Source organism: Myodes glareolus, chromosome 8 (genome assembly GCF_982192425.1).
Source record: "Myodes glareolus chromosome 8, mMyoGla1.1, whole genome shotgun sequence".
NCBI classification, from domain to species: Eukaryota; Metazoa; Chordata; class Mammalia; order Rodentia; family Cricetidae; genus Myodes; species Myodes glareolus.
Genome location: NC_142033.1, coordinates 9,759,277 through 9,785,901, shown reverse-complemented (window position 1 = coordinate 9,785,901; position 26,625 = coordinate 9,759,277). Strand labels below are relative to the sequence as shown.

At 44.6% G+C, this 26,625-nt stretch overlaps 1 protein-coding gene and 1 long non-coding RNA gene across 2 annotated transcripts in view; one reads left to right on the top strand and one right to left on the bottom strand.

The window, feature by feature from the left end:
- Window positions 1–21,955, top strand: part of Enoph1 (enolase-phosphatase 1) — a 29,338-nt gene extending 7,383 nt beyond the window's left edge. Inside the window, exons 2-6 of the mRNA XM_048426590.3 lie at window positions 11,236–11,337; window positions 12,461–12,663; window positions 15,112–15,244; window positions 19,631–19,754; window positions 20,805–21,955. Of these exons, the coding sequence (XP_048282547.1) occupies window positions 11,236–11,337; window positions 12,461–12,663; window positions 15,112–15,244; window positions 19,631–19,754; window positions 20,805–20,941 (699 nt within the window). The 3' untranslated portion in view covers window positions 20,942–21,955. The remainder of the gene's footprint in view (window positions 1–11,235; window positions 11,338–12,460; window positions 12,664–15,111; window positions 15,245–19,630; window positions 19,755–20,804) is intronic.
- On the bottom strand, window positions 1,940–6,767 carry LOC146893760 (uncharacterized). Its single transcript, XR_015002634.2, has 2 exons — window positions 6,624–6,767; window positions 1,940–2,177 (listed from the first exon to the last, which is right to left on the bottom strand). It is a non-coding gene; the product is annotated as an uncharacterized LOC146893760 (long non-coding RNA).
- Window positions 21,956–26,625: the final 4,670 nt, after the last annotated feature.

Below are 26,625 nucleotides of genomic sequence, written 5' to 3'. Positions count from 1 at the left end.
ACACTGTTTTTTTCCTTTTTATTTATTTATTTTTTTGGAGACAGGTTTCTCTGTGTATCTCTGGCTGTCCTGGAATTCACTCTGTAGACCAGGCTGTTTTTGAACCCAGAGAGAGCTACCTGCCTCTGCCTCCCCGCCCGGCTACTTGCTTCCTCTTTTTTTTTTAATATACTTTTTTTTTCTCTCCCAAGCCTACATATATTTTTTTAAACAAACTGTGACCATTTAGAGGTTTTCTTCATCTTTGAATCTGTCTTTACTGTAAATCTTTTTCTGACCTCATGAGTCTTTAATTTGCTAAGCGATATGGCTAGGATTAAAGCCATGGCTTTGATGACTGGATCTATCCCATTCCTTAGCTTTCTCAGAGTCTAGCTTCATGACAGAAGTACTGGTGGGAGCTATGTTTATTGCCAGAACTCTGTGGAGTTTCAAGGTCCCTGCCACCACCAAGAAGCATGCTGTCAGCTATTCATAAAACATCATTTAAGTGTTTGCTGGCGGGTCCTCTTAAAACAGCTCAAGGTTTTTGCAGGTAAAACTGAGTCAGAAAGCCTCTCTTAAATGAGAAGCATTTGCCTCTAGCAAACAGAGCCCACTCGAGAAAATACTGCTACCAGGAAACTGTGCTTAACTCTATTTTTTTGTATCTAGAATTACTTCCTAAACTCTCAGGTTTTAATGGATTTCGCCGTCCATGTTGGCACCATTTGTTGCCAGAGATTTCTGTCCTGCCTGATTCCGCAGCCATTCAGCCCCAAAGAAACACACAGAGGTCTATATTTATTATAAACTGGTTGGCTGGTTAGCTCAGGTTTCTTATTAGCTAATTCTTATGTCTTAAAGTAGCCCATAATTCTTGTCTGTGTTAGCCATGTGACTTGGTACCTTTATCAGTGAGGCATTCTCAACTTGCTTCCTCTGTGTCTGGCTTCCTCTGTGATGACTGCCGACTCAGCCTTTCCTCTTCCCAGAATTCTCCTGTTCTGGTCGCCCCACCTATACTTCCTGCCTGGCTACTGGCCAATCAGCATTTTATTAAAACAAGTGACAGATCTTTATAAAGTACAAGACCATTGTCCCACAACACATATGCTGTGGAACACACACACAGACACACATGCGCGTGTGCGTGCGTGTGGTAGAGTAGTTCACTTGTACTCTTAGTGCTACTGAGACCAAGTTAGGGAGGTGATCAGGAGAGTTGGAGGCAGTGGGAGCTCCATTTCAGCCTGAGCTAGAATAGACCTTGGCCTAAAAAGAAAGATAGATGATGTTATATCTTTCCAAAGTTTTTAATTAGACTATATTAATGATAAAGTATGGGCTTCATTATGACAGTTTCATATATGTATGTACTGTGACCATAGTCCCCATAACCCTTTCTTGCCATCTCCCTACACTCACTAAACCCCTACCTCTTCTGACCAGTCCCCCTTCCTTCATCTCTTCTTTTTTTGGTGACCCACTGAATGAGTTTAGTTGCCACAGCCCTGAAGAAAATGACCCATCTGCCCTGCAACCACTCACTGGTTTAGAGCTACAGGAGGAGGAGGAACAAAGGTGCCCTCTGCTCGCAGGGAGACCCACCCAGAGGGCACCCTACCAGAGCCGTTCTCCTTCCCTTCGTGTTTTATATTGCCCACAACAGGGTTTTATGTTTGGCATTGCGTTTTATTTCTTGCTTAGAAAATTGATTTGTTTTTAAGAACTACTAAGCCATTTCATTTCCCTTTTCCTTTGAGCTTAGGGAGAGTGGCCTCAGTATTGCCCGTGTTATCTTGTGTTCTGGGTGAACAGTTCTCGAGGCCTCAGGCTCTATCACTGGTCCTCTCTGGTTCCCTGGAAGACTTTAATGGGCTTTCTTTAAGTAGCTGCACGCTGCTCCTAGGAGGAATCTCTCGTTGCCCATCTTCTTCAAAGAGAACTTGAATAAATATTACAGCCACTGTTTTATTTTTATTGATCCTGTGACGTTTTCATTAAAACAACCACAGCCATAAAGCACATCCATATTTTGACTTCTAAACATTTACGAGGCAGCTTCTACAGTTAGATCATCAGAAACGTTGTCTTAATGGCTCTCTCCATGAGCTGTCATTGAGCTGCGTGGAGTAATATAGATTGCTGCTTGCACGGTATCCCCGCCAGCACTTAGTGGAGTTAATCATAGTTCCCTGAAAAGCAAACACTCTCATTAAGTTTTCCAGCCTCCCCTACCCCCCAGAGATTAACCCTCCCCTTGCACATGCTAGACAAGCACTCTGCCGCCCCGCTGTTGCCCTGCCCCTAACCTTTTGTTCTGTGTGCTGCTAAATCTAAATCCCTTAGATGTCTGGTGCACTAAAGTTTATTTGTAGGCTCCAGGGTTAACAGCATCATGGTTTTCATACTAGAATATTTTGAAATTGCCAGTAAATGTGTTATGACTAAAATTAAAAGTTACGATCGTTCTGAAATTACTTTTTAGGCCTGAACATTTCACTGGATTGTGCACTAAACACTAGCTTTTTCAATTTTAATTTTTTTTTTTGAGATAAGGTCTCTCTAAGTAGACCAGGCTGGCCTTGTTCTGGATGTCTGGTCCCCCTCCCCTATTGGAATTAAAGGCAGGTACCGCCACACTTGGCTTCCATTTCTTTTTTAATTACATATAGGTACTTTGCATGTATGTATATGATTGGAGATATTTGTGGAGCCAGTTTTCTCCTCCCACCATATGGGTCCCAGGGTACTGGACTTGGTGGCAAGTGCCTTCACCAGTGAGCTAGTCCCCCGTTTTTTCTTTCATTTATTTTTAATAGTGTGTGTGTGTGTGTGTGTGTGTGTGTGTGTGTGTGTGTGTGAGAGAGAGAGAGAGGGGGGGGGGGAAGGAGGGAGGGAGGGAGGGAGGGAGGGTGGATGACTGTTGTGTGTGTGTGTGTGTGTGTGTGTGTGTGTGAGAGAGAGAGAGGGGGGGGGAAGGAGGGAGGGAGGGAGGGAGGGAGGGTGGATGACTGTTGTGTGTGTGTGTGTGTGTGTGTGTGTGTGTGTGTGTGTATGCGTGAGCACGCCCATGGAGTCCAGAGGCATCAGATCTCCTGGAGCTGTAGTTATAAGTGGCCCAGTGGTCTAATGTGGATTCTGGGAATTGAACTCAGGACTTCTGGAAAGAATAATGTGTGTTGTTAACCCCTGATCCATTTTCCAGCTCCCATGTATGCCCACATACACATGGAAGTATGGAGCACAGGGCCTCTTACACTTCAACCCTGTGTGTCCCCAGCCCCACTGCTAGCTTTAGAAGGCATGTTCTAGAGCGTTATATATGTGTAATGGTATTTAATGTAATTATCGGCCATTTTGGTAAGTACCTTAAAGGCATTTTATGTTATATAAAAACTGAGTATGTGTTCAAAGAATGGATAAAATCTCCAGAATGAACTGTTTTTCTGCTGTGCAGTAGTACTTTCTCACCAACTAGCAACAGACAGATAGCTAACACATGGCCACTACATGATGCAGACATGCTGGGTGTCTTTCCTTTTATTCTGCTTTCTAGCTTCCTGTTTATTTAGTGCATGGGGGTGGGAGGCTTTATAGGTAAGGATGGGGGCACGATGGAGGAGAAGCTGGTTTAAATAGTCTCTAGCGTTTCAGGCTTTCTCCAAAAGTTTACAATTGTCTCATACTTTGCACCTCTTCTCTGGGAGATCTCCGAGAAGAGTGGCTGCAAACTTCTCAACCCATTATTGCCCGTGAGTTGGATAGATGAGCTTGTGCTTCAACGTTCGCCATCAAATTCATGTGTTAAAGGCTTGGGCCCCAGCTGGGTGTGTCTGAGTTGCTAGTTACTAGCAACTGTTCTGTTGCTCTGAAGAGACACCATGGCCAAGGCAAGTAAGAAAGTGTTTAATTGGGGGCTTGTTTCTAGTTTGAGAGGGTGAATCATGACCATCACAGCAGGAAGCCTGGCAGCAGCACAGACAGGCATGGCGCTGGAGCAGGAACCAAGAGCTTACTTTCATCCTTGGGGGCTGGAGAGATAGCTCATAAGTTAAGAATGCTGTTTGCCCTTCTGGAGGACCTAGGTTTGATTTCCAGCACCCACAAGATGGCTCAGAGCTGACTATAACCAAGGAACCTGATGCCCTCTCTGGCCTCCAAGTAAATTGTATGTACGTGATGCACAGACATGCATGCAGATAAAACACTCATAAAACAAAAATGAAAAACAAACAAAAGCTTACATCCCAATGGCATCTTTTGAACCGGCAGAGCTCACTCCCAGTACACACCTCTTCCCTCTTACAAGGCGACATCCCCTAGTCCTTTAAACACTAGGCCCACTAGGGTCCAAACATTCAAATATCTGAGCCTGTGGGGACCATTCTCATTCAAATCACTGTATAGTGCTCTTGGGAATTGGTGGAAACCTCAGGACGTGGGTCCTAATTGGAAGAAGTCATTGAGTGTGCCCTTAAAGGGGATACTGAGGCCCTGGTGGCCATGTCTCACCCTGCCCACAGCTTCCTGGCTGCCATGAGGTTAGCAGTCTTTTTCTGTGATGTGCCGGAGGCCCTGGTGTTCTGCCTTTTCCACAGTGTCTTATGTGATGAGACTTCTAAGAGCTATGAGCCCAAATGGGCCTTTCCTCTGTTGAGTTGGTAGCTCAGGTGTATTGTGAAAGGCAAAGCTGGCTAGCACAGTATGCTTACGATTTCCCCTCTAAAACCCGAGCCAGAGTTGGTCCTTGTGACATTTAAATAATTGTGCTAGAGAACACAGTAATGATTAAGGTGCATGGTGCTTTCTTTGACCTACCCCTGATTACTGCCCTTTGCCTCATGTTATTGTTTCCTTATAGCCAATGGGGAAACTACAGCTCAGCGAGGAGAAATTACACAGTAGGAAAAGGCACAAGACATCTCCAGCCTGAGATTCTGCCTGGAGTCTACTTGTTATGTCCTTCCAACAGATGTCAGAGACATGCTGCCATCATGTATGGGTTCTCTTATATTTTATGTAATTAGAACAGATCCTCCAGGTCACACAGCATCAGCACACGCTGCCACATGTATGGGTTCTCTTATATCTTATGTAATTAGAACAGGTCCTCCAGGTCACAGTGCCATCATGCTGCCATCATGCCTGTAATGAGATCTGGTGCCCTCTTCTGGTCCTCAGGCATACATTCAGGCAGAACACTATACATAATAAAAAATAAAATCTTAAAAAAAATCCTTCCTCCCTTAAGTTGGTCTTTGTTTTATCATAGCAACAGAAATTGGAACAGTGGGCTGTTGGGAGAGGCTGCTTGTTTGTTTCCTGGCTGCCCAGAGTCCTGAAGTAATCACACAGAAATCTACATTAATTGCAGTACTGTGTTGGGGGCCAGCCTCGACAAAAGTACTTTTCTCCAGAGTGGAGGCGTGGAAATTTAGGAATATAGTAAAGAGTACAAAGATGCGAACAAAAATAATCAAATGCAGAAGCATATAGGATAGTATCGGGAGGGAATTTTTCAGTGAGTACTGAAAATTTGCTCATGAATTTCCAGCTGGTTAATACACCCCTTACCCCAAAGGTAGGAGTAAAACAAGACTGCATTGACATACCAATTGAAAGTCACGGGGGTACATTCATCACACTAATGCCCTAGACTCACGTCCTGAACCAAGCACTCTGTAGGAAAACCACTCCCTGGGTAGAATTCCAAATGATTTCTGTAATGGTCTGTCCTGTCCCTTTAAGAGACAGGCCTTGCCCACCCCCCCACTCCCCCACCCTCTCACTCCCATCCACTGAGGCAGGCATAATTTTCCTTCCTGCTTGCAGTCTCTTCTTTTTCTGTCTCTCCCTTCTCCTCACTTCTCCCCTTCCCCTTCTGTTTCTCTGTCTCTCTTTGCCTCTCTGTCTGCTCTTCTCCCCTTTCCCCTCCACAGCCCACTAAATATATATCCAACCTCTACATGGTGTGCCTCTCTGTCTGTCCCTGCTGGTGACCAGTCGCTTTCGGCGACCTGCGGAGTGGTCTAGTAGAGCGCCATCAATTTCCTCTCCTTGTGGGACTGACTGCCCCATCGAGGTCTCTCACCACCACATGGCTCCCTGCCTGGGACTTGTGACCTGCTACAGCCACTTGGGAAACTGTGCCATCTCTGCCTGGGGTGGCTGCTCTTTGCCTGCTGCCACTTCAGGGACCTGTGGCGTGTTCTCATGGCCCTGCTTACTGCAGCCACGTGGGGATCCTTAGCATTTTACTTAATCCATTACAATTTCCATTAAGGGAACTGGAACTTAGTTGGATCCTTAGACTTTGGTTTTAGGTAGGAACCAACTACTTCCCTATTTCAGGAGCACAAGGTCTGGTCACAGCTGTTGACAATGGCTTTAAGAGAGCAGAACTGTGATTTATAACTAGGTGGGTGTAACAAGAAGGGGCGGGCAGACCTGCTTTTTGTCCCGCCCGGCTCCCTCCCGCATGGCTAGCTTAGCCCCGGAAATAACAACACACAAATTGTATTCATTTAAACACTGCCTTGCCTGGCCCATTATCTCTAGAGAGTTAGTTACTGGCTAACTCTCACATCTTGATTAACCCATTTCTAATAATCTGTGTAGCACCACGAGGTGTGGCTTACCGGGAAAGATTCAGCATGTCTGACCTGGTGGCTGGCTCCATGGCGTCTGCCTCATTGCCCTCTTTCTAGCATTCTGTTCTGTTTACTCCGCCTACCTGATTTTCTGTCCTATCAAAGGGCCAAGGCAGACTCTTTATTAACCAATGAAAATAACACATAGACAGAAGACCCACAAAAAAGGGGGGGGGGATTGATTGGTGATGGGATAATAATATATTGCTATTTGTGAGTTATTGTTTTTAGAAAATTATATTGGTGTTGATTCTTGTACATTGATATATTGAATATTGTATGTGAGTATGCTTCTACCTCTATTTGTATTGATATGTATACATATATTTACATTTCTACCTCTGATTAAGATATTTATGTAATGATATACATTGTTTACATTTGGAGGTCATTGTCCTTACTCATTGCACAATTGTTCATTCCCTTAGTCTTCAAGTTAGATAGATATAAATCAATAGTCATATATGTTTGTTATATTTATATTTAGGCTAATCAGGTTATTTAGGTGCATAGAGATCATACTTAGTATAGATAGTATAATCTTCAACCTCTTCGAAGAGCTGTGGAAAATGGCCTTTAATCTAACTCATAGTTCTAGAGTAGTGAGACACAATCACTCCTGGCATCACCGCTCTACTCCCGAGAGCGTTGAACACCAAAGGCACTCCACTTGGAGCTTGTCTTCTTCCTGACAGAACTGGCCTTTGGGCAAAGAAAAAGCCCGTACCTCAACCACTGACAGAATTACAAAATATCCGTAAATGGATAAAAGCAGGATTGTCTTATCTTGCCAAGACAGGATGAGAGAGTCCTAAAAGATTTCTTGCCTTCAAAAAAATGGCATGTCAGTTACATCAGGCCTTAGCCAAAGTTGGTAGACTCAACATTGCAAAAGAGACTTTGGGTGATTGCCCAGGTATTCAGTTGTCTCTTCCATTCGTTGCACATTTCGGAAGTTTCCTGCTTGTACTTCCGGGCTGCTTGAGTAAGATTATTTCCCTTCTCAGATCTTTGATGGAGTTGAAGATTAGATAGTTGTAGTTACCCTCTACATTATTTAGACTCCTTAAAATAAAATGTTTAATAAAACTTTTGTTATATGCTTCTTGCTTAATATTATTTGTTGTTTGTAATTTTATATTTATTATTTGTTTCTATTATATATAATGGTATTTGGTTTTGTTCTGTCTTATTTTAGAAAAAAGGGGGAGATGATAGGGAAGTTCAGCCAATCACATTCTGTCTGTGGGGCATGTTGCCCTAAGGCAAAAGTTTACCTATAAACCTGGAGGGTGCATCCTCCCCCCCCCCCCCCTTCTCTCGCTCTGACCTGGATCCAGCTTTCTGGACGGTTGGGATTCTGGTGTAAGTCTTTCCTTCTGTTTTATTAAAGCTGTATCTTTTGTAAGATAGTCTGGGGACCTTTAATTACCGATCGCACTGCGTCTTCAGGTGGGACCTTTGTTTGAGCACAATAACCTTGAATGAACTAGAAACAAGTCCCAAACTCTCTGACCTTTGGCCTCTTTGGGCCTCTACAATACTGTTTGACCAATAGCTTAAGGGTATTTCTGGCTAACTCTTATATCTTAAATTAACCTATTTCTATTAATCTGTGTATTGCCATGTGACTGGGGTTTACTGTGTAAAGTTTGTTCCGGCATCTGTCTCTGGTGGGACTATGTAGCTTCTTCCTGACTCCACCTACTCTCTCTGTATATTTCTTTCAGCCTAGCTTTACTCTGTTAAGCCATTGGCCCAAAGCAGCTTCTTTATTAACCAATAAAAGCAGTACATATACAGAAAGACTTCCCACACCAGTGGTCAACCTGCCAGTGCCCATATCCCCAAGGACAAATGGCCCTATTGTTCCCCTGCGGCCAGCAGCCAATAGGTCCTTTGTTGGGTGTGGATTCTGGCGTACCCTTCCCCCACCCATGTTGGACTTTTGACTGGCTTGATCTTATACAGGTAGCTACAACAGCCACATTGTGTGCAGAAGCCGGCATTTCCCACACTCCTCCGCTTCCTCTGGCTGTCACATCACATTCTTTCTGCCTCCTCATCCTTGAGATGTGCCCTGTGTCTTGGGAAGGTGGGGTTGATTTAGATGTGACATTTAAGGCTAATAAAAGAAATGCATGTTTGTACATTCCTTGAACGTCTATTATTGAAGATACCTGGATTCTTTAATTTTTATTTATTATCTCTGTATGTGTGCTTTTACTTGAATGTGTGTGTATGGTGTGTATGCAGAGCCCCAAAGGGGCAGTGTCTCCCCTGGAATTGGAGTTAGAGCTGGCTGTGAGCCACCACAGTAAGCCAGCACTCTTAACCCCTCCAGCCCCGATGTCTGGGTTCTTATCTGTAGTTGGTGTTTGTGGGACATCCGTGGCCTCTGGAAAACCCATTGCATACTCTCACTATGAGGAAGAAAGGGAGGGAGGAGGCAGTGACATCATAAAATTTATCAGAAACTATTAATACTTGTCTGAAGGTGACTGACACTCTGCTAACTTGCCTATAAAGTTTTCTTTATCATTGGCAATATCAACATCTTGGTGTTCTGTGAAGGTACTTTGACTTTTCAGGTTTCATAGAAGTTCCCAGAACACTCAAGGGTTTTGAGTTAATAGTTTTAGAACTTTTGTCTGGTTCTGTTACCATTTTCCTTCAGTTTCTTTTCTAGGCCAAAATGTGAGCTGGATGTGGTAGCCTATGGCTATAGTACCGTTACTCACTAGGTCAAGGCAGGGGACAGGAGTTCTAGGCTAACCTGGACTACATAGCAAACTTAGGTAGCAAAATACCCCCCCCAACTGTATATTTTTTATTTTTGTAGAATTTATTAAAGTACCCTTTAGCCAGGCATGGTGGTGTATACCTATACTCTGGGAGGCTGAGGCGTAAGGATTGCAAATGTGAGGCAGTTTAGGCCAATAGTGAGCCCCATCTCAAGAAGGCGGGTTTTGAATAAACAGTGAATTTAACCAGGCTTGTTGAATTTAGCTCAATATAGAGTCTCACTTAAAATATAAGATCTCTGCAGTATGGATATACTGCAGATGGGTTCTGCACTCAAGCACAAACCTGTTTCAAGGTTGGATTTCTTTTGAAGACTGTGGCTGCACCACCTCACCCTGAACCTGCACGGTGCCCACTGCACTGCAGGAAAACATTTGCACGCTGCAGCTCCTTGAGCTCGTTGGCAGTGGGGGCTGGGCCTTTTCTTTGTAACCCACTTCTCTACTCCCTACTGAAGCATTACCATATCTTGATAATAGTAGATGTTTAAAAGAAGCTGCTACATGTGCCGTAATGTAATTTGAAAAGATACATGTATGTTTAGACATGTTAACTAAAGTATCAGTAGAGCTTCTGCTTAGCAGGCTGAGGGCTCTGGGTTCAGTCCTCTGCACCAAACAATACTTTAAAAAATAAATCTTTTATGTGGGTGTTTTGCTTGCATGTATGTCTGTGCACTACATGCTGTCAAGTTCTCTAGGAGGACAGAAGAGGGTGTGGGGTCCCTTGGGTCTTTTGTTACAGATGGTTGTGAGACCGATGTGGATTCGGGAATCAAATCAGGGTCCTCTGCAAGAGCCTTCTTAACTGTGGAGCCATCTCTTTAGCCTAGCTCCAAATAACATTGTGATCAATGAGAGATTATATTCTCAGTGCTTGAGTTACTGACATATTATTTGTCAGTGAATTGCTTTGCATATAACTCTGTTCGGTTTTTTAGTTTTTTGAGACAGGGTCTCATATTGTATGCCATACTGGCCTGGAACTCACTCACTGTATATCTGAGGTTAGCTCACTCTGGAGCTATTCTTCCTATCTCAGTCTCCCAAGTGTGTGCTCACAAGTGCAAGGCCTCACGCCTAGCTTCATGTCTGCTGTAGAGTGCTCTCTAGAAATCTGAACCAAGAAAGACCCTTACTCCCTCTCCTACATTGTCATGTCCTACCGTCCAGCAGATATCTGAGTCGTGACTATGGCACTTTGAGTCGGCCTCGGGATGGAGAGGGTTAGTGGTTAAGAGCACCTGCTGCTCTTGCTAAGGAGCACATTCCGTTCCTAGCATCCACATGGTAGCTCATAACGTCTTAACTCCAGTTCCAGAGCACCTGGCATCCTCTGGGCATACGTACAAAGGGCAACACCCATACACATAAAATAAAAATAAATAATAAAAAACAAAACAAAAATAAAGCAAGCAAACAGAATTTATGGTCTAACAATGTAGTCTGAAAGCTAGCAGATTTGCGTAAATAGCTGGGGAACTTGGTCTTTCTGGGCTGCATGGTCTCAGCTCTGCCATTGTGGCCCCAAAATAGCCAGAGACTGTAAGTAAATGATTGTGGCTGAATTTCAATAAAGCTTCATAAATGCGAGCGGGACCAGCTTGCCAGTTCCTGCTCTAGTGTCCCTGTTTCTTAGTCTCCTTGTGTCCCACTGGGAGACCCACAACAACAAGTTTCATTGAGATTTCCACTGCTGAATTTGTTAGTTAGATGAGATTATAAAACACAGATCACATGGTACAATTTAAAGAATAACATTCTCTTTTTTCTTCCTGTTTTACGTTTTTCCCCAGGACACCTTATTTCCGTACATCAAAGAGAATGTGAAGGAGTACCTGCAGACACACTGGGACGAGGAGGAGTGTCAGCAGGATGTCAGCCTGCTGAGGAAACAGGTCAGGACACTCCTCTTCCACATCCCCGCTGTGAGTGCTGTCAGTCAGCGCCCTGGATGCTGGGGGTGGAGGCTGCAGGGCCTTGCCGGCCTAGCGATTCACAGCGTGTCATAAAGCAAGCAAGTCATAGCAACGCGCGTCTGTGGAGTTGCTTCTCTCAGAGGCTATTTATAAACTTGGGCCTTTCTGGTGGAGTCCAAGGGGTTTTGTACAGTCATCGAATTTCACCAATGTTACCAGGTGACAGCACCTTGTCACTTTCTTCTGTCCTACCTCATGGCACGGAACTACCCCCAATGGGCTCACAGGTCCTCACATTGTGCCTCTCTGCCCGGACTTCTCAGCCAATTTGCCCTTGGTCCAGGCTGCAGACTGCACTCTGTCGCTCCAGCCAGTCTGTGTACTTTTTCCTAACACGTGGTGTGCTGACTTCAGTGGCGAAGATCTTCATGGTGTGTGGCCCTCACTAGCCGTTTTCCTACACTGGATTGTGGAATGCTCTCTAAAAAACAGGTCTTTTATTTATGGTGAGAAGTTAGGTTTAGAAATAATTGTAACATCCTTTGAATCATGCAGTATTTGAGTTTGCTGAGTTTTCTGGATAATGTGAGGTCAGTGTGAAATAATCCCCTTCATCTTTTTATTGTCCCAAAAATGTTCCATACATACATATTTCATGTTCAGATAATACATTGTTACAGAGTCCTTGTATATGCATTTCTTTTAATTATATGTGTGTGTGTGTGTGTGTGTGTGCGCGCGCATGCATGTGTGTATACATCTGTAGACACATATGCCGTGTTCACTTGTGGAGGTCAGACCACAAATGGAGAGAGTCACTTCTCCTTTTGATCATGTGGATCCCCCGGAGATTGAACTCAGGTCATCAGGCTTAGTGGCAAGTGCTTCTTACCTAGTGATCCATGTTTGCCAGATCATTCCTTTAAGAATAATTTTTAACAGTTCTTAGGATAATTGATAGCTGGAGAAAACTGATCTGCCTGGTTTTGCCCTATCTTTTTAAAATACATCCATGCATGGGTGTGTGTGTGTGTGCAAGCATATGTGTGTAAGGCTCTTTAAGTGTCCACATGAACAGGATTGATTTGTTTCTGACTTAAAGGCTGAGGAAGATGCGCACCTGGATGGCGCTGTCCCGATCCCCATGGCGTCTGGAAATGCAGTGGATGACCTCCAGCGGATGATCCAGGCCGTGGTGGACAACGTGTACTGGCAGATGTCTCATGACCGGAAGACCACGGCGCTCAAACAGCTGCAGGGCCACATGTGGAAGGCGGCTTTCGCAGCTGGCCGCATGAAGGCAGAGTATGTGCTCTAATGCTAAAACATTTCCCAGGCCTCAGATCCACCCCCCTCCCCATTCCTCTTTCTCCCGTGTAAGTTGCACAGTTAGTAAAAATAGATGAAGTTGCTAGGTAGGCATGTTAATGTACACCTTTAAATCCTAGCATTTAGGCAGAGGCATGTGGCACGATTTCTAGTTGTTCTTAGTAATAAGTATTTGGAGTCAGCTATCAGGGAGTAAAAGCTGAAGGATCAGAGAAGCAGAGCGGCCAGCCGCTCGAGTTCTTACCTCTACCAGTGCTCAGACCATAGGGGCAATCCTGTCCTCAGACCGCACTGAGACAGGTCTTCTCCTGTCTTATATTCTTCTCCACCCAATCATATCACTCTTGTGTCCACCTCCTTAGTGCTGGGATTAAAGTCATGGGATCCCAAGTGCTGGGATCACCTTTTATGTGACCTCTGTTTCTCTTTTAGACAGATTCAATCTTGTGTAGCTCAGGGTGGCCTTGAACTAATTGAGATCCCTCTGCCCCTGTTCCCCAAGTCCTGGGATTAAAGGTGTATGCTACCATCCCCTGGCCTCTAGTGGCTTAGCACTGCACTCTGATCTTCGGGCAAGCCTTATTTGTTAAACAGAAGCAAAATAGCACTACAGAGGCAGGCAGGTTCTAGGCAAGGCAAACCAAGGTTAGACAGAGAGACCCTATCTCAAAAAAGATCACATTGATATTGCTTTCATGTAGCTAATGAGTTGTTTTCTTTTTCCCTGGAAGCTATGTCCCCCAGATCTGTGGCTTTGTGGGAAGTAAAAGACTTTCCTTCTGTTTTTTAATTCAGCCTGGTGTAGTTGGGAGCTGCTGGGAGCTGGCCTTGCTGAGCCTTCTGTGGGCTAGCCAGGTCACAGCTACTGTGTGGCAGGCACTCAGTGACACCCGTGACAGCACTGGGGTCACTTCTCCAGCAGTCATGCTTTTTGCTGCTGAGAGAAACAAGAGGACTCAGCAGTTGGCTGGACAGTTACCGGTCCTGGGAGACCCAGTGCCCACTCTGACCGCCACGGGCACATGCATACATTGTGCATGCAAAACACTTAAACACGTGACATAATAAAAATCTGAAAGAGAGAGAAGTAAGCCTGTGTAATCGTGTTACTTTGAGTTAGTCCTTGGCACTGTTACCTCCTCTGCTCTTTGAGCACCTTCATAATCTCAGAGTCTCAGTTTCGCGATTTCTGCTAGTTCTCCTGCCAAGCATTGTATTGCTGAGACTGAAACACAAATGGTAACAGTTGTGGGCCGGTGAGATGGCTTAGTGAGCAAGGGCGCTTGCTGTCAAGGCTGACAACCTGAGTTCAATCCCTGGATCCACATTGTGGAAGGAGATGAATGACTTCTTCAGGTTAACCTTTGACCTTGATAAGTGTGCTATGGCATGTGCTGGTGTGTGCAGGTATGTGTCTGCACTTGCATGTACATGCACACAGAGACACACGCAATGTAAAAATATTAAGGATAGGGTCTCATTGTATGTATATGCTAAGCTGGCCTGGGCTTGCAGTGTAGCCCAGCAAAGCTTCACCTTGGGATTTTGCTGCATCGGCCTTCTCGGGGCTGGAATTTAATGTCTTTCCACATCCAGCTGACCTGAGAGGATCTTTTTAAAGGATTTTAGTCAATTTATGTAAATCCTCAGATTGAAGGCCATTTTCAGCTGCCTGGTTTTTTTTTGTTTTTGTTTTTTGAATTTTTTATATTTTGTTTTGTTAAATGAGAGGTCTGTGTCTGCAGCAAGATCTGCCTATTAAAGGAAGCATTGCTGTTCCAGGGTGTGTCCTTACATATGTGTAGAATGGGGAGAAAAGCATTTTCATGGCTTCTCAAAGAACAGTGAAGATAAATGAGTCTGCTCGTATAAGTTGCATTAATTAAGTAATAATATTGTTCATGGTGTTTATATTTTAGCTCCTTGAGAATGAAAACAGTCACTTTCTTAACTTTATTATTTATTTGTGTAAGTTTTTGGCCTTACACACTTACGTCTGTAAGTACATCACACACATTTCTGCTGCCCATGGAGGGCAGAAGAGGGCATTGGATGCCCCGGAACGGAGTTACAGGCGGTTGTGAGCCGCCATGTGGATGCTGGGAGAGAACCAGGGAACTCTGCAAGAACACTAAGTGTTCTTACATCTGAGCTGTGTCTCTGCCCATTAATTACTTTCTTATTTCATCTCTTCGTGCTTTTCTGTTGTCAAATACTGTCCTCTCCACCAAACTTGTTGCTTCTAATCTGTGATCCTGGAATTCAGTGACCTGTTTCTTAGAACCACAGGAGTTTCTGTCTCGTGGAGCTGCTTCTCAGGTACCATTCATGCCTGGGCAGAGAGGCATGGTGTCTGCGTATCGTCTGATTTTCACCTGGCTCGATGGTGTGTTTCTGCTTTGTAATTAGCTGCGTTCCCTCCAGGTTCTTCGCAGATGTGGTCCCAGCAGTCAGAAGGTGGAGAGAGGCTGGAATGAAGGTGTATATCTATTCTTCAGGGAGTGTGGAGGCTCAGAAGCTGCTCTTTGGGCATTCCACAGAAGGAGATATCCTTGAGGTAGGTTACTTGGTGTCCCAATTTGTTTGCTGTCGCTGTGATGAATACCATGGCCAAAGCCACCTGGGGAGGGTTTATTTGACTCACTTTCATATGAAGTCATTTGGGGAAGTTAGGGTAGGAATTCAAGCAGGAAGCTGGAGGCGGGCACTGATGCAGAGCCCGCAAATGAGGGCTGCTCTATTGGTTTGCTCAGTTTGACTTTTCATGCATCTGAGGGTCTCCTGCCCAAGGGTGGCACCACACACTAATCAAGAACATGCTCCACAGATAAGCCCAGAGGCTAGTCTGATGGAGACAATCCCTTAATTGAGGTTTTGTTTTTTATTTTCTCCAAAGATCACTCTAGTTGGTATCGAATTGACAAACTAACCAGCACCTTGGGTTTTTTTGTTTTGCTGCTGTCAAAACATAAAATATCAAGTAGTAAAAAGCACCTACTAAGTAAACTACATTGGCAGCTAGACAGGAAAAAGATGTGGGAAACTGAAGGTACCTTATGTAGAGGGGTGAATGACCTGAACCAGCAGGTCATCCATCAGTGACAGGTTCCTTAGAAGTGAGCAGGGAATGAGAAAATGGAGAAGCCGGAAAAGTTTGGGGTCAGGAGGTCCTGCACAAACTGACAGTTCACACTGGCAAGCACATCTTACATACAGCATGCAAGGGGGAAAATGGGACAGAGTCAGTCGTAAGTTAATCAAGCACACTGCACAAGGGGACACAGGATGTCTTAGATGTGCCAGGGACTGAGCACAGCCGCCTTGGGACTGATAACTCCAGCCTCTCGGGAAAGTCAGGTTACCAGGAACAGAGACTGGAACCCCTTTGAGGCCCTGTTAAGCCCCAGATTGGACCTTGCCAAGTCTGTCCCTGAGAGAAGACCAAACTAGATTCCTCTTGTTCTTTACCAGAGATCTCTGAGAAAGCCTGGCTCTCAGCAGATGAACTGTTTTGTGTAGTACCAGCTTTTGAATTGGAAGCCTCTTAAATTTTTCTTGTGTAAGTGTTGTGTCGCTTTGGCCAGCAAAGAAAACACAACACCGGACTCTTCTCAATGCAGTTTAATCAGGAAACCTTGAATAATCTTCTGACCCTGGAGAAAGCCAGCCCACACCTAAAATAGCCCTTGGGTAGCCAACTCCAGCAAGCCACGTGGGAAATGTGGATAGGCCCAGGTACACAGAAACAAGCCAGATCTTTAGTTTTAGCCATGTATGGAGTTATTTACAACTGAAAGCACATACCACCCGGGGGGTGGAGAGCAGAGGTCAGCGCCATCTTTAAGGTGCGGCACAAAGCGGCTCACTACATGTAAGATCACCAGAAGTTTGTTTAAATGTGGGTTCTGGGGCTGGGACACCTCAGCTGGTAAGTGCTGCTGTGCATACCGGAGGACCTGAGTTTGTCTCCCAGCGCCACGTAGATGCCAAGCACATGCTTCTCATTCCAGCCTTGGGGATGCAAAAACAGGACCATTTGGGCTTGTGGGCCAGCCTGCCTGAATTGGTGAGCTCCAGGATCAGTGAGACCAGGCTTCACAGGATAAGGAAGGGCTAGCAAGTTGGGTCCACTAGGAAAGGCACTCACCTCCAAGCTTGGTGAGCTAAGCTTGATCCCTGGCACCCACATGTAGGAAGAAAGCCAGCTTCTACAAAGCTGTCCACTATAGCACGCATGTACATAGACAAGCTGTTCTCTGTAGCACGCATGTACACAGACAAGATGTCCACTGTAGCACGCATGTACACAGACAAGCTGTCCTCTGTAGCACGCATATACACAGACAAGCTGTCCACTGTAGCACGCATGTACACAGACAAGCTGTCCTCTGTAGCACGCATGTATACAGACACAACAAACAAACTAATCAATTATGTTAAAAATAAATGGAGAGTGGAGGAGGAGGAGATGCTAGCTGTCACCTCGTACACAACCGTGCACACCTGCACAGTCCAAACTCAGAAAATGTAGGTTTCAAGCCACGTGTTGTGGACTCAGGAGATTAAGGTAATAGTGTCCCCTTTGTGAGCCTGAGACCCACAAGGGCTGTATAGTGAGATGCTGTCTCAAACATCAGAATATGAAGAAGAGTGTCCTGTTTCCTAGGAAGTTCTGAGTTGTCAGTGGAGGTCAAGAAATATCCACCCTAAGTAATGTTGGGGAGGCTAGTACTAAACCAGATACTATATATATTTACTCTGTATACAAAGATACAAGTATACGTATACCACTCACACACTAGAAAGGGAATGTGCTCTTTTGCTAATACAAAGAAATTAGTATGGCGGTTTGAGAGAAAGTGGCCCCCAAGGAGTGGCGGTGCTAGGAGGTGTGGCCCTGCTGGAGGACGTGTGTCAGTGGCGCCAGGCTTTGAGATCTTACATATGCTCAAGGTACCGCCCGGTGTCACAGTCTGCATCCTGTTGCCTGCATTATCAAGGTATAGCAGCTTTTTCTCCAGCACTGTGTCTGCCTGCAGGCCACCATGCTCCCTGCCATGATGATAACAGGCTGAACCTCTGAAACTGTAAGCCGCCACCTCAATGATCACAGTGTTTCTTCACAGCAGTAGAAACCCTAAAACAGTCAGCAACTCAGAAGAAACTTCTCCCCTTCCCAGAACGGCTGACTAACAGGATTGGATTGGTGAACTATAACTTTGTGGAGGGCGGTTGCTGGGGTGTAACCACCAGGGCTTTGTGCAGCGCTAGGAAGGTGCTCTGCCATTCAGCTGTGCCGCCATCTCTAAAATTAACATCTTCTGGGCCCATCCTGGGAGTGTAGGGTACAGTTTGGTTTGGGTAATGCCATATTCTAATTTTAGTATATGTTCTTTTTGTCTGTTATAGCAGATATGAAACCAGTAATGAGATCTTTTAATCAGTGGTGGCTATTTTCCAAATACAGACAGCAACTTTCTGTCCAGTGAGAGAGGCAGTTAGGTCAGCTTGCGTATGGCGTGATATACCTACTGATTTCAGTAGTGAAAGTCTCATTCTCCAGTTACCATGTGAGGCAGATAGAGAAAATAAGTATGCAAAATTGGTCTCAACTCTTTTAATAGTTAGCAAACCAACCCTGGGGCCTGCGAGATGGCTCAGCAGGCAGATGTGCTTGCCTGGCAAGCCTGGTTATCTGGATCCAATTCCTAGAACCCATTTTAAAAAAGCCGGACATGGTAGCAGCCCTTGTTCTCCCAGCTTTAACCGTGAGATCAGAAGGAGACAGGGACCACTCAGAAGCGAGCTAGACTGTGTAGTATACAGAAGCTACAGGAGAGACCCTGGCTTCACAAGTCCCAGTCCTCAAACCGTAGGATTGCCTTTTTGTCCTTGATTGTTAAACCTGTTTTTAGTTGGCAAAAGATGTTCAAACAGTTGAAGCTGAACCTATTAAATATAAACTTAACTTTAATTACTACTGGTTAAATTAGCAAGCATTTGATTCCAGTTATGTCCAAGACCTCAAGGGTAGTGTGCAAAGATGTGTTAATTAGAAATGAAGCTGGGTGTGGTTGTGCTTACTAGTAATTCTAGCACTTGGGGGTGGGGGCTCCAGGATCAGGAGTTCAGGTTCAAGGCCAGCCTTGGCTCCAGTTGACGCTGTCTTGGAAGAAAAATGAAAGTTTCTTGAAAGCAGAGTAGCAGCCTATTAATAAAGGTTCTGGCTAGAGATATTTTTTTCATACTTTGGTTTTTGAGGCAAAGTCTGGGTATGTATCCCTGGATGGCCTGGATTGTGTCGTGTGACTCTGGCTGGCCGTGGTAGCCTAGAACTGTTGTGATGACAGGCATGTACCAGAACACTCGGCTAGACATCCTTTCCTTCTAGGATCAAAGGGTGATGTCCACAACCTTCTCTTTATTGTTGTTGTTTTTTGTTTTATTTTTTTTTGTTTTTCTGAGACTGGGTTTCTCTGTATAACTGCCCTTGCTGTCTTGGAACTTGCTCTGTAGATCAGGCTGATGTCAAACTCATAAAGATCTGCCTGCCTCTGCCTCCCGAGTACTGGGATTAAAGGCATGCACCATCACTGCCCAGATACAACCTTCTTTTTCACCTGGAGCAAAACCCAGTCCAAGAAGTAGTTTGGATAGAAACAGTGTTACAGGACATGCATGTTTAAAGGATTTGGGGCATAAAACAGTGCTAATGACAGCCAAATGAAACATAGGTTGAGCTAGTAGATTTCTTCCAAGTATTTATTACCATAACAACTTTGTTTTTTGGTAACTTTTGTAAAGTACCATTAGCTACATTTTCCATAAACCTTTATGGAATGACGTCACCGTGACTGGCAGTCAGTTCAGAGGACAGCTGCAGTGAGTGGGCGTAGTTTGTCGCACGTTTATTTGTACTGAGTAGTCCTCCCGTTCTCTCCAGCTTATTGACGGCCACTTTGATACCAAGATTGGACACAAAGTGGAGAGCGAGAGTTACCGGAAGATTGCAGATAGCATCGGGTGTTTAACCAGCAACATCTTGTTTCTCACAGATGTGACTTTAGGTAAGGAACCGGCTGCTCGGTTTTGGTTCTTGTTTCCTTGATGTAGTAGTGAGGGAAGCAGCTTGACAGGAGTAGAGGTTTGGTTTTCTCATGGTTGCTGTGTCATCTCACACAGTCACAGATCAGCCGTACCCTCTCCTGCCTACATCACCTATTTCCCGAAAGTTCCACAACCTCCCCGATCTTAGCATCACCTGATGGAGACAAAGTGATGACATGCCAGAGCTGTGGGGAGCAGCTCACCATCCCACTGGAGCAGCTCTCTCGTGTGTTAATGTCCGCATCATCCCGTGGAAGGGTTCAGGGCTAAGAGCGCTTGCTGTACAGTCATGAGATCCTGGGTTCAGATCCCCAGGAGCAATATAACCAAATATGGCTCTATCTACCTGGAATCCTAGCCTTAGTGAAGAGAGATGTGTTCTGTAGACTGGGACAGAGGTAACGGTGTAAGTTATTATTTTGAGTTGTTGGGAACGGTGACCAGAACGGGAGCTGCATGAAGACAGGAGCCCTATTTGTTACATGTCTCTTGTCCACCTGTGGCTCCTAGCTCACAGCAGATGCTTTTACAGATGGTAGCGTTTGTCTTTTGCATAAAGATAAGATGGAGAGATGAATGTAAGCCAAGGTGTATTAGAGACAGCCGCTGTAGCACCCGGCCTTCCTGAGCTTGGTTTTCCGCTCTGCTGCCCAGCACTGCCCTAGTCCCTGATCATACTTCATTGGTGTTAGACCCTACAGCTTGCCCTTTGAGAAACAGCTCGGCTGTCTGGGGCTAATATATAGGAATGGACAAAGGGCGTGGGCCAGAGCAGGCCTGTTACATTCGTCATTCACAGTACAGGATGAGCTGTGTTCTCTGCCATCATGTACAGTCAGGTGCTTTTTAGCATAGAATTAATATATATGTAAAGGACCTCAAGGTGTCCGTCTTTCAGCTGCAAGGAAAGCCAGGGCCCAGCTCACTTCTTGATCTCTCTCACAACTTGGCTCGTCTCAGGCGTCAGGTTTGATGCATCTCACCTGTCACCTGTCCTTTGCTTCTCACAGAGGCCAGTGCTGCTGAAGAGGCAGATGTGCATGTCGCTGTGGTGGTGAGACCCGGCAACGCGGGACTAACAGACGATGAGAAAACCTACTACAACCTCATCACGTCCTTCAGTGAGCTCTACCTGCCGTCAACATAGAGCAGGTTCTGAGGAAGGCTAAACTGTCCCCCTGATGTCTGTCTACCTTTATTCTAATTGTAAAAGTAACTTACTGTGTGTACACACAGACATATGCAAGTGGATATACATGTCTGTGTGCTCAGATTAATTTCCATGGCACATGTGTGAGCAAAGTAGTCAGTTCTATGAGAACCAAATTCATGTAAAGATACTTTATGTGTGAACCATAACTCTAAGCTTTACCAAGGCCAGAGTGTATTTGACAGAAGAAACTGCAAATCAAATGTGTGATATTTATCAAATTGTTTATTGAAATGGAAAGCTAGTTTTGAGAAATTATTATCCAGAGACCTTGTTATTTTAAAAACTGGAAGTGCTTCACAGGCATTCGTAAGAGGAACCCCCGACTCTGCCTTGTGAACTCGAGTCACACTGTTGCACTCAGACTCGCTTCCCGTGTGCACGAGACAGAGCCGTTGGTTTCTGCCCGGACTCGCTTCCTGTGTGCACCAGACAGAGCCGTTGGTTTCTGCCCGGACTCGCTTCCTGTGTGCACCAGACAGAGCCGTTGGTTTCTGCCCGGACTCGCTTCCCGTGTGCACCAGACAGAGCCGTTGGTTTCTGTCCGGACTCGCTTCCCGTGTGCACCAGACAGAGCCGTTGGCTTCTGCTCAGAGGAGGGGAATTGGTTTGGTCAGTCAGGTGTCAGGTGGTGCTGGGCAGCATGTCCGCCTCTGGAGCAGTGTTCGTGGAGCAGCTGAGGAGCGGGGGCTCCACTACCCCTGCCAGTCTTAGCACCGTTTTATAGTTGCCTTCTTATGTCTTAGCATAGTTTGAGAATATATGTTAATGACTATTTTAAAAAATGTTTTATTGAAACCATGAAGAACTCTAACGTGTAATATTTCCTCTGAAATGGATGTGCAGATGTACATTTTATGACAGCATTGTTTATCCCAATGCTCTCCTGACAGGATTTCATGTCCGTGTCCTGGAATTAATTAATAAAGGCATTTAACTTTTTCAGTTTCATATAGATTGTGGAGTGTACTTCATGCTGCCAGAAGCAAAAAGGAAAATAAGCCTTGAACAACTGAACAGCTGGACTTTCTTTAGTTTTTGTAGTGTGTGATATGCCTGTCTCTTTTAACAGGCTATAAATGAAAATCATTACCTAGCTTCAACTTGTATTTATTTATTTATTTAATTTTTAAAAACTTAGTAGTTAGTTTATTTTTTATATATTTATTTATTATGTATACAATATTCTGTCTGTGTGTATGCCTGCAGGCCAGAAGAGGGCACCAGGCCTCATTACAGATGGTTGTGAGCCACCATGTGGTTGCCGGGAATTGAACTCAGGACCTTTGGAAGAGCAGACAGTGCTCTTAACCGCTAAGCCATCTCTCCAGCCCTTCAACTTGTATTTAAATGTTGTTACTATTTAATTCCGGCAGTAAGCATTCATGTATGAGTGAAGTTTCTTGGAACTTTAACCATGTTTTTTTCTCTTTTTAATTTTTTGTGTGAGTTTGTGTGTGATGTGAATGTGAGTTTGTGTGTGTTGTGAATGTGTAGTGTGATGTGAATGTGTGTGTGTGGTGTGAATGTGTGTGGTATGAACTGAATGTGTGAGGCAGGACAGTGTGATAGTTGGTTCTCTCTTGTCATCTGGGGTTATGGGTATTGAATTTAGGTCATGAGTCTTGGTGGCAGAAACCTTTACCCACCAAGCCATCTCATTTTTTGTTTTTTTGAGACAGGATTTTTCTGTGTAGCTTTGGCTGTCCTGGACCTCCCTTTTTGTAGACCAGGTTGGCTGGACTCAGAGATCCGCCTGCCTCTTCCTCATGATTGCTGGGATTAAAGGCGCGCACGACCACCATTCAGCACTATCTCGTGTTTTTTTTTTAAACTATGTAAGAATATGCTTGAAGGAAACAGTTATTTTTCTAACTAATCAAGAAATCTTGGAAGAATAATTTTGGGGATACATTGAATAAGGGAAAGTCTTGCAAATGTGATGGGAGAAGGTGATAGAAAAAATGTTATGTTGACGATCTAGATTTTGTGTCAGACTAGAAAATAGAATCAAATTTATGTAAGCCATAGAAATGGGACTAATTTGTAAATGATGATAAAACCATAAACTAATGAAAGGGTCAGCTATATATATTTGTAGACAAGGACATGGGCAGAGGCAGAGTGAGTTATTCTTTAATAGCACTGTCTTAGGGTTTTTGCTGTGAAGAGACACCATGACCACAGCAACTCTTATAAAAAGAATAATTGGGGTGGCTTATAGTTCAGAGGTTCAGTTCATTATTACCATGGTAGGACATGGCAGTGTGCAGGCAGGCATGCTGCTGGAGAGGCAGCTGAGAATTTTACATAGTGCCACTCCCTTTGGGGGCCTTTTTCTTTCAAACTACAACATTTCATTCCCCGGCCCCCAAAGGCATGTAGGCACATTATAATGCAAAAATGATTCAGTCTAACTTCAAAAGTCCCCATAGTCTGTAACAGTCCCAAACTTATTTAAAAGTCTAAAGTTCAAAATCTCTTCCAGATTCATGCAGTCTCTTAACTGTAATCCCCTGTAAAATCAAAATCAAAAAGCAGATCACATACTTCCAACATATAATGCACAGGATATGCATTAGCATTCCTTAAGGGAAGGGCGCATAGTGAGGAAATACTGGACCTAAACAAGACTGAAAACCAGCTGGGCAAGCTTCAGACTCTGCGTCTCCACGTCTGATGTCAAAAGGCTCTTCAGATCTCTCGCTCCTTTCAGCTTTGTGGGGTGCAACACACGTCTTTCTCTTGAGCTGGTTCCATTCCTTGTGAGCAGCTCTCCTCGGCAGGATCCCATGGCTCTGCCGTCTCCAACATCTTGGGGTCTCTAAGGCAGTCCAGGTTTCACCTTCATAGCTTCACACAATGACCTTCTAGGCCTCCATTCAGGGACACCCCTGACATGTGCCTGGCCTCAACGGCTTTCTTTAGTTGCAGAGATGGTTCCATAATACCTTTCTTCTATCCTTAACTCTAAAGCCAGAACAGTGTGGCCAAAGTTGGCAAATTCTGCTGCTTGCTGGGACTGGAACGTGGCCCCCTTGTTCAGTGATGTCTCCACCAGCTTTCTGTTTCAATAGTTTCCTTCGCTGTCTAAGCTTGGCCTTTCTGGAACTTGCTCTGTAGACCAGGCTGGCTTCAGACTCAGAGATTTGCCAGCGTCCACCTCCTGAGTGCAGTTAAAGGCGTGCAACACCACACCCGTCTCTAAGCTTTTCTTTAATCCCTTTTCTAGAATTGGAAGCTCAGTTGCCCTGGAGGTCACCACTTACTTTATTCCACTTCTTAATCTATCTGTCTCCTTGAACACAGGTCTTAACTCCATTCCGCTTCCTGCTGCTCTTCTTCTCCTCAAATTGTTCTAACATCTCATATTTTTCTTGCTCAGCTTGCTCCTTTTCTTATAAATCTTCATTAGAATTACCACCAGTAACCACACAGCAGAGTCTATACTAGGCTGGGCTGTTTTGAAATTTCTTAAGTCAACAGAATTAATCCAAATCTCTGCACTTTAGCCTCCGGCAGAACCTTCAGACAAGGTCAAAAAGCAGACACTTCCTTCACCAAAATATCACAAGAATGATCTCCAGACCACATATTAATATTATTATTCTCTGAAACCCCAGTCTTTGGTACCTGCTTCTGTCTTAGGGTTTCTGTTACTGTGAGGAGACACCATGACCACGACAACTCATATAAAGAAATCATTTAATTGGGTGGCTTAACAGTTCAGAGATTCAGTCCATTATCATCATAGTGGGGCATGGCAGTGTTTAGACAGACATGGGTGCTGGAGAAGGAGCTGAGCATTCTACATGTTGCTCAGGCAACAGGATGTGAACTGTCTCACTGGGTGTAGCTTGAGTTTATATGAGATCTCAAAGCCCACTTCCATAGTGATTCCTCCTCCAACAAGGCCACACCTCCTCCAACAAGGCCACACCTCCTAACAGTGCCACTCCCTTTGGTGGTTATTTTCTTTCCAACCAGCACAAGCAGTAATTAGAAAAGTAAGGAATGGAGAGAAAGAGCCCCGTGTAGTGGTATATCCATATAATCCCAAACTTTAGCAATTTTCAAAGAGAACCTTTAATCCCAGCCGAGGTTGGAGGATCTCTGAGTTCCAGGCCAGCCTGGTCTATATACCAATGAGTTCCAGGACATTCAAGATTGCATAGAGTTCCAAACAAACAAAAAATTCCCAACCAACCAAACAAGAAGCCCCCATCTTTAAGGCGCTGGAGGTGGCCCAGTAGTCAAGATACTGGGTGCACCTGTAGAGGCCCAGGATTTGGTTCCCAGCACCTACATGGTGGTTCACAACCATATAACTTCAGACTCAGGGGGTCATGTATCATATGCACATGTGGTCCACAGACATGCATGCATGCAGAACACTCATACATGTAAAATAAAATAGTTTCCCCCCCTGGGACAAGGGACTCTGGAAATGGTGGGGTTTTATGCCTGTCTAGACAGATATACTTTGTTCTGTGTTTTAGGGAGAGAAGTCTCAAAAGCCGATTGTCTAAATCAGAAAATCTGGAGTGGAAAGGTTTGCTATTTATGTTGGCCCTGTTTGCTGAACTTGACTCATGTTTATGAGCTGTCTTAGGGAAGGCTGACAGCCTTGGCCTTAATGCTAATATGGGAGCAGAACAGGCTCTTCCCAGCAGGTGGTGCTCACACCTCACAGACCTTGTCAAATGGATGGCTTCTCATCATCAGATGGAGCCGGGAAGGAGAGGGGAGATGAATGAACAGTTCATTCCTCTTTAAAAGCCAATAGCATGGTTTACAAGAACAGAGTACTTGGGCAAACTTTTGGCAATAATGCCAACTATAACCCGTTCACTAATTCCTCTTCCCCCTCTTGTATCTAATACATTTAAATAAGAACAATTTAATTTTTGAGTAGACAGGTGCTAGCAGCGCCGTTTAAAAGGGCTTGCTTTCATGTATCTCTCATTCCCATCAGAGAAAAATATTGACTATAATATGTCCCATAACAATTTGCTGTAGTACCACTTGGGCCTTTGTGTCAAAATTATACTATCTTTAGTAGTATTCAACAATTATTTGCAGAGCCTAACCTGGTGGTTTTTATCTCTAATCCCTGAAGGTATAGAGGCCTGGTGTGGGAGGTCCTTTTGTATATGTGTCGCTTTTATTGGTTAATGAATAAAGAAGCTGTTTTGGGCGTATGGCAGGGCAGAGTAGAGCTAGGCGGGAAAACTAAATGAATGCTGAGAGAAAGAAGGCAGAGTAAGAGAGACACCATGTAGCTGCTGAAGGAGAAAGACGCCTGTTGGAACCTTGCCAGTTAGCCACAGCCTCATGGTAATACACAGAATAATAGAAATGGGTTAAGATGTAAGAGCTAGCTAGAAATACACTTAAGCTATTAGCCCAACAGTATTGTAATTAACATGGTTTGTGTGTGATTATTTCGGGTCTGGGCAGCCAGGAAAAGAACAAGCAGCCTCTCAACAGAAGCCAGCTTGGTTGTATAGGGAGTTCCAGGCTAGTAGCCAGGGATCCTGTGTCAAAACAACAAAACCTACAGTTCTTGCTAATCGAATAATGAGTAAAATCTACCCTTGAGTTTCACTTACATTTATTCT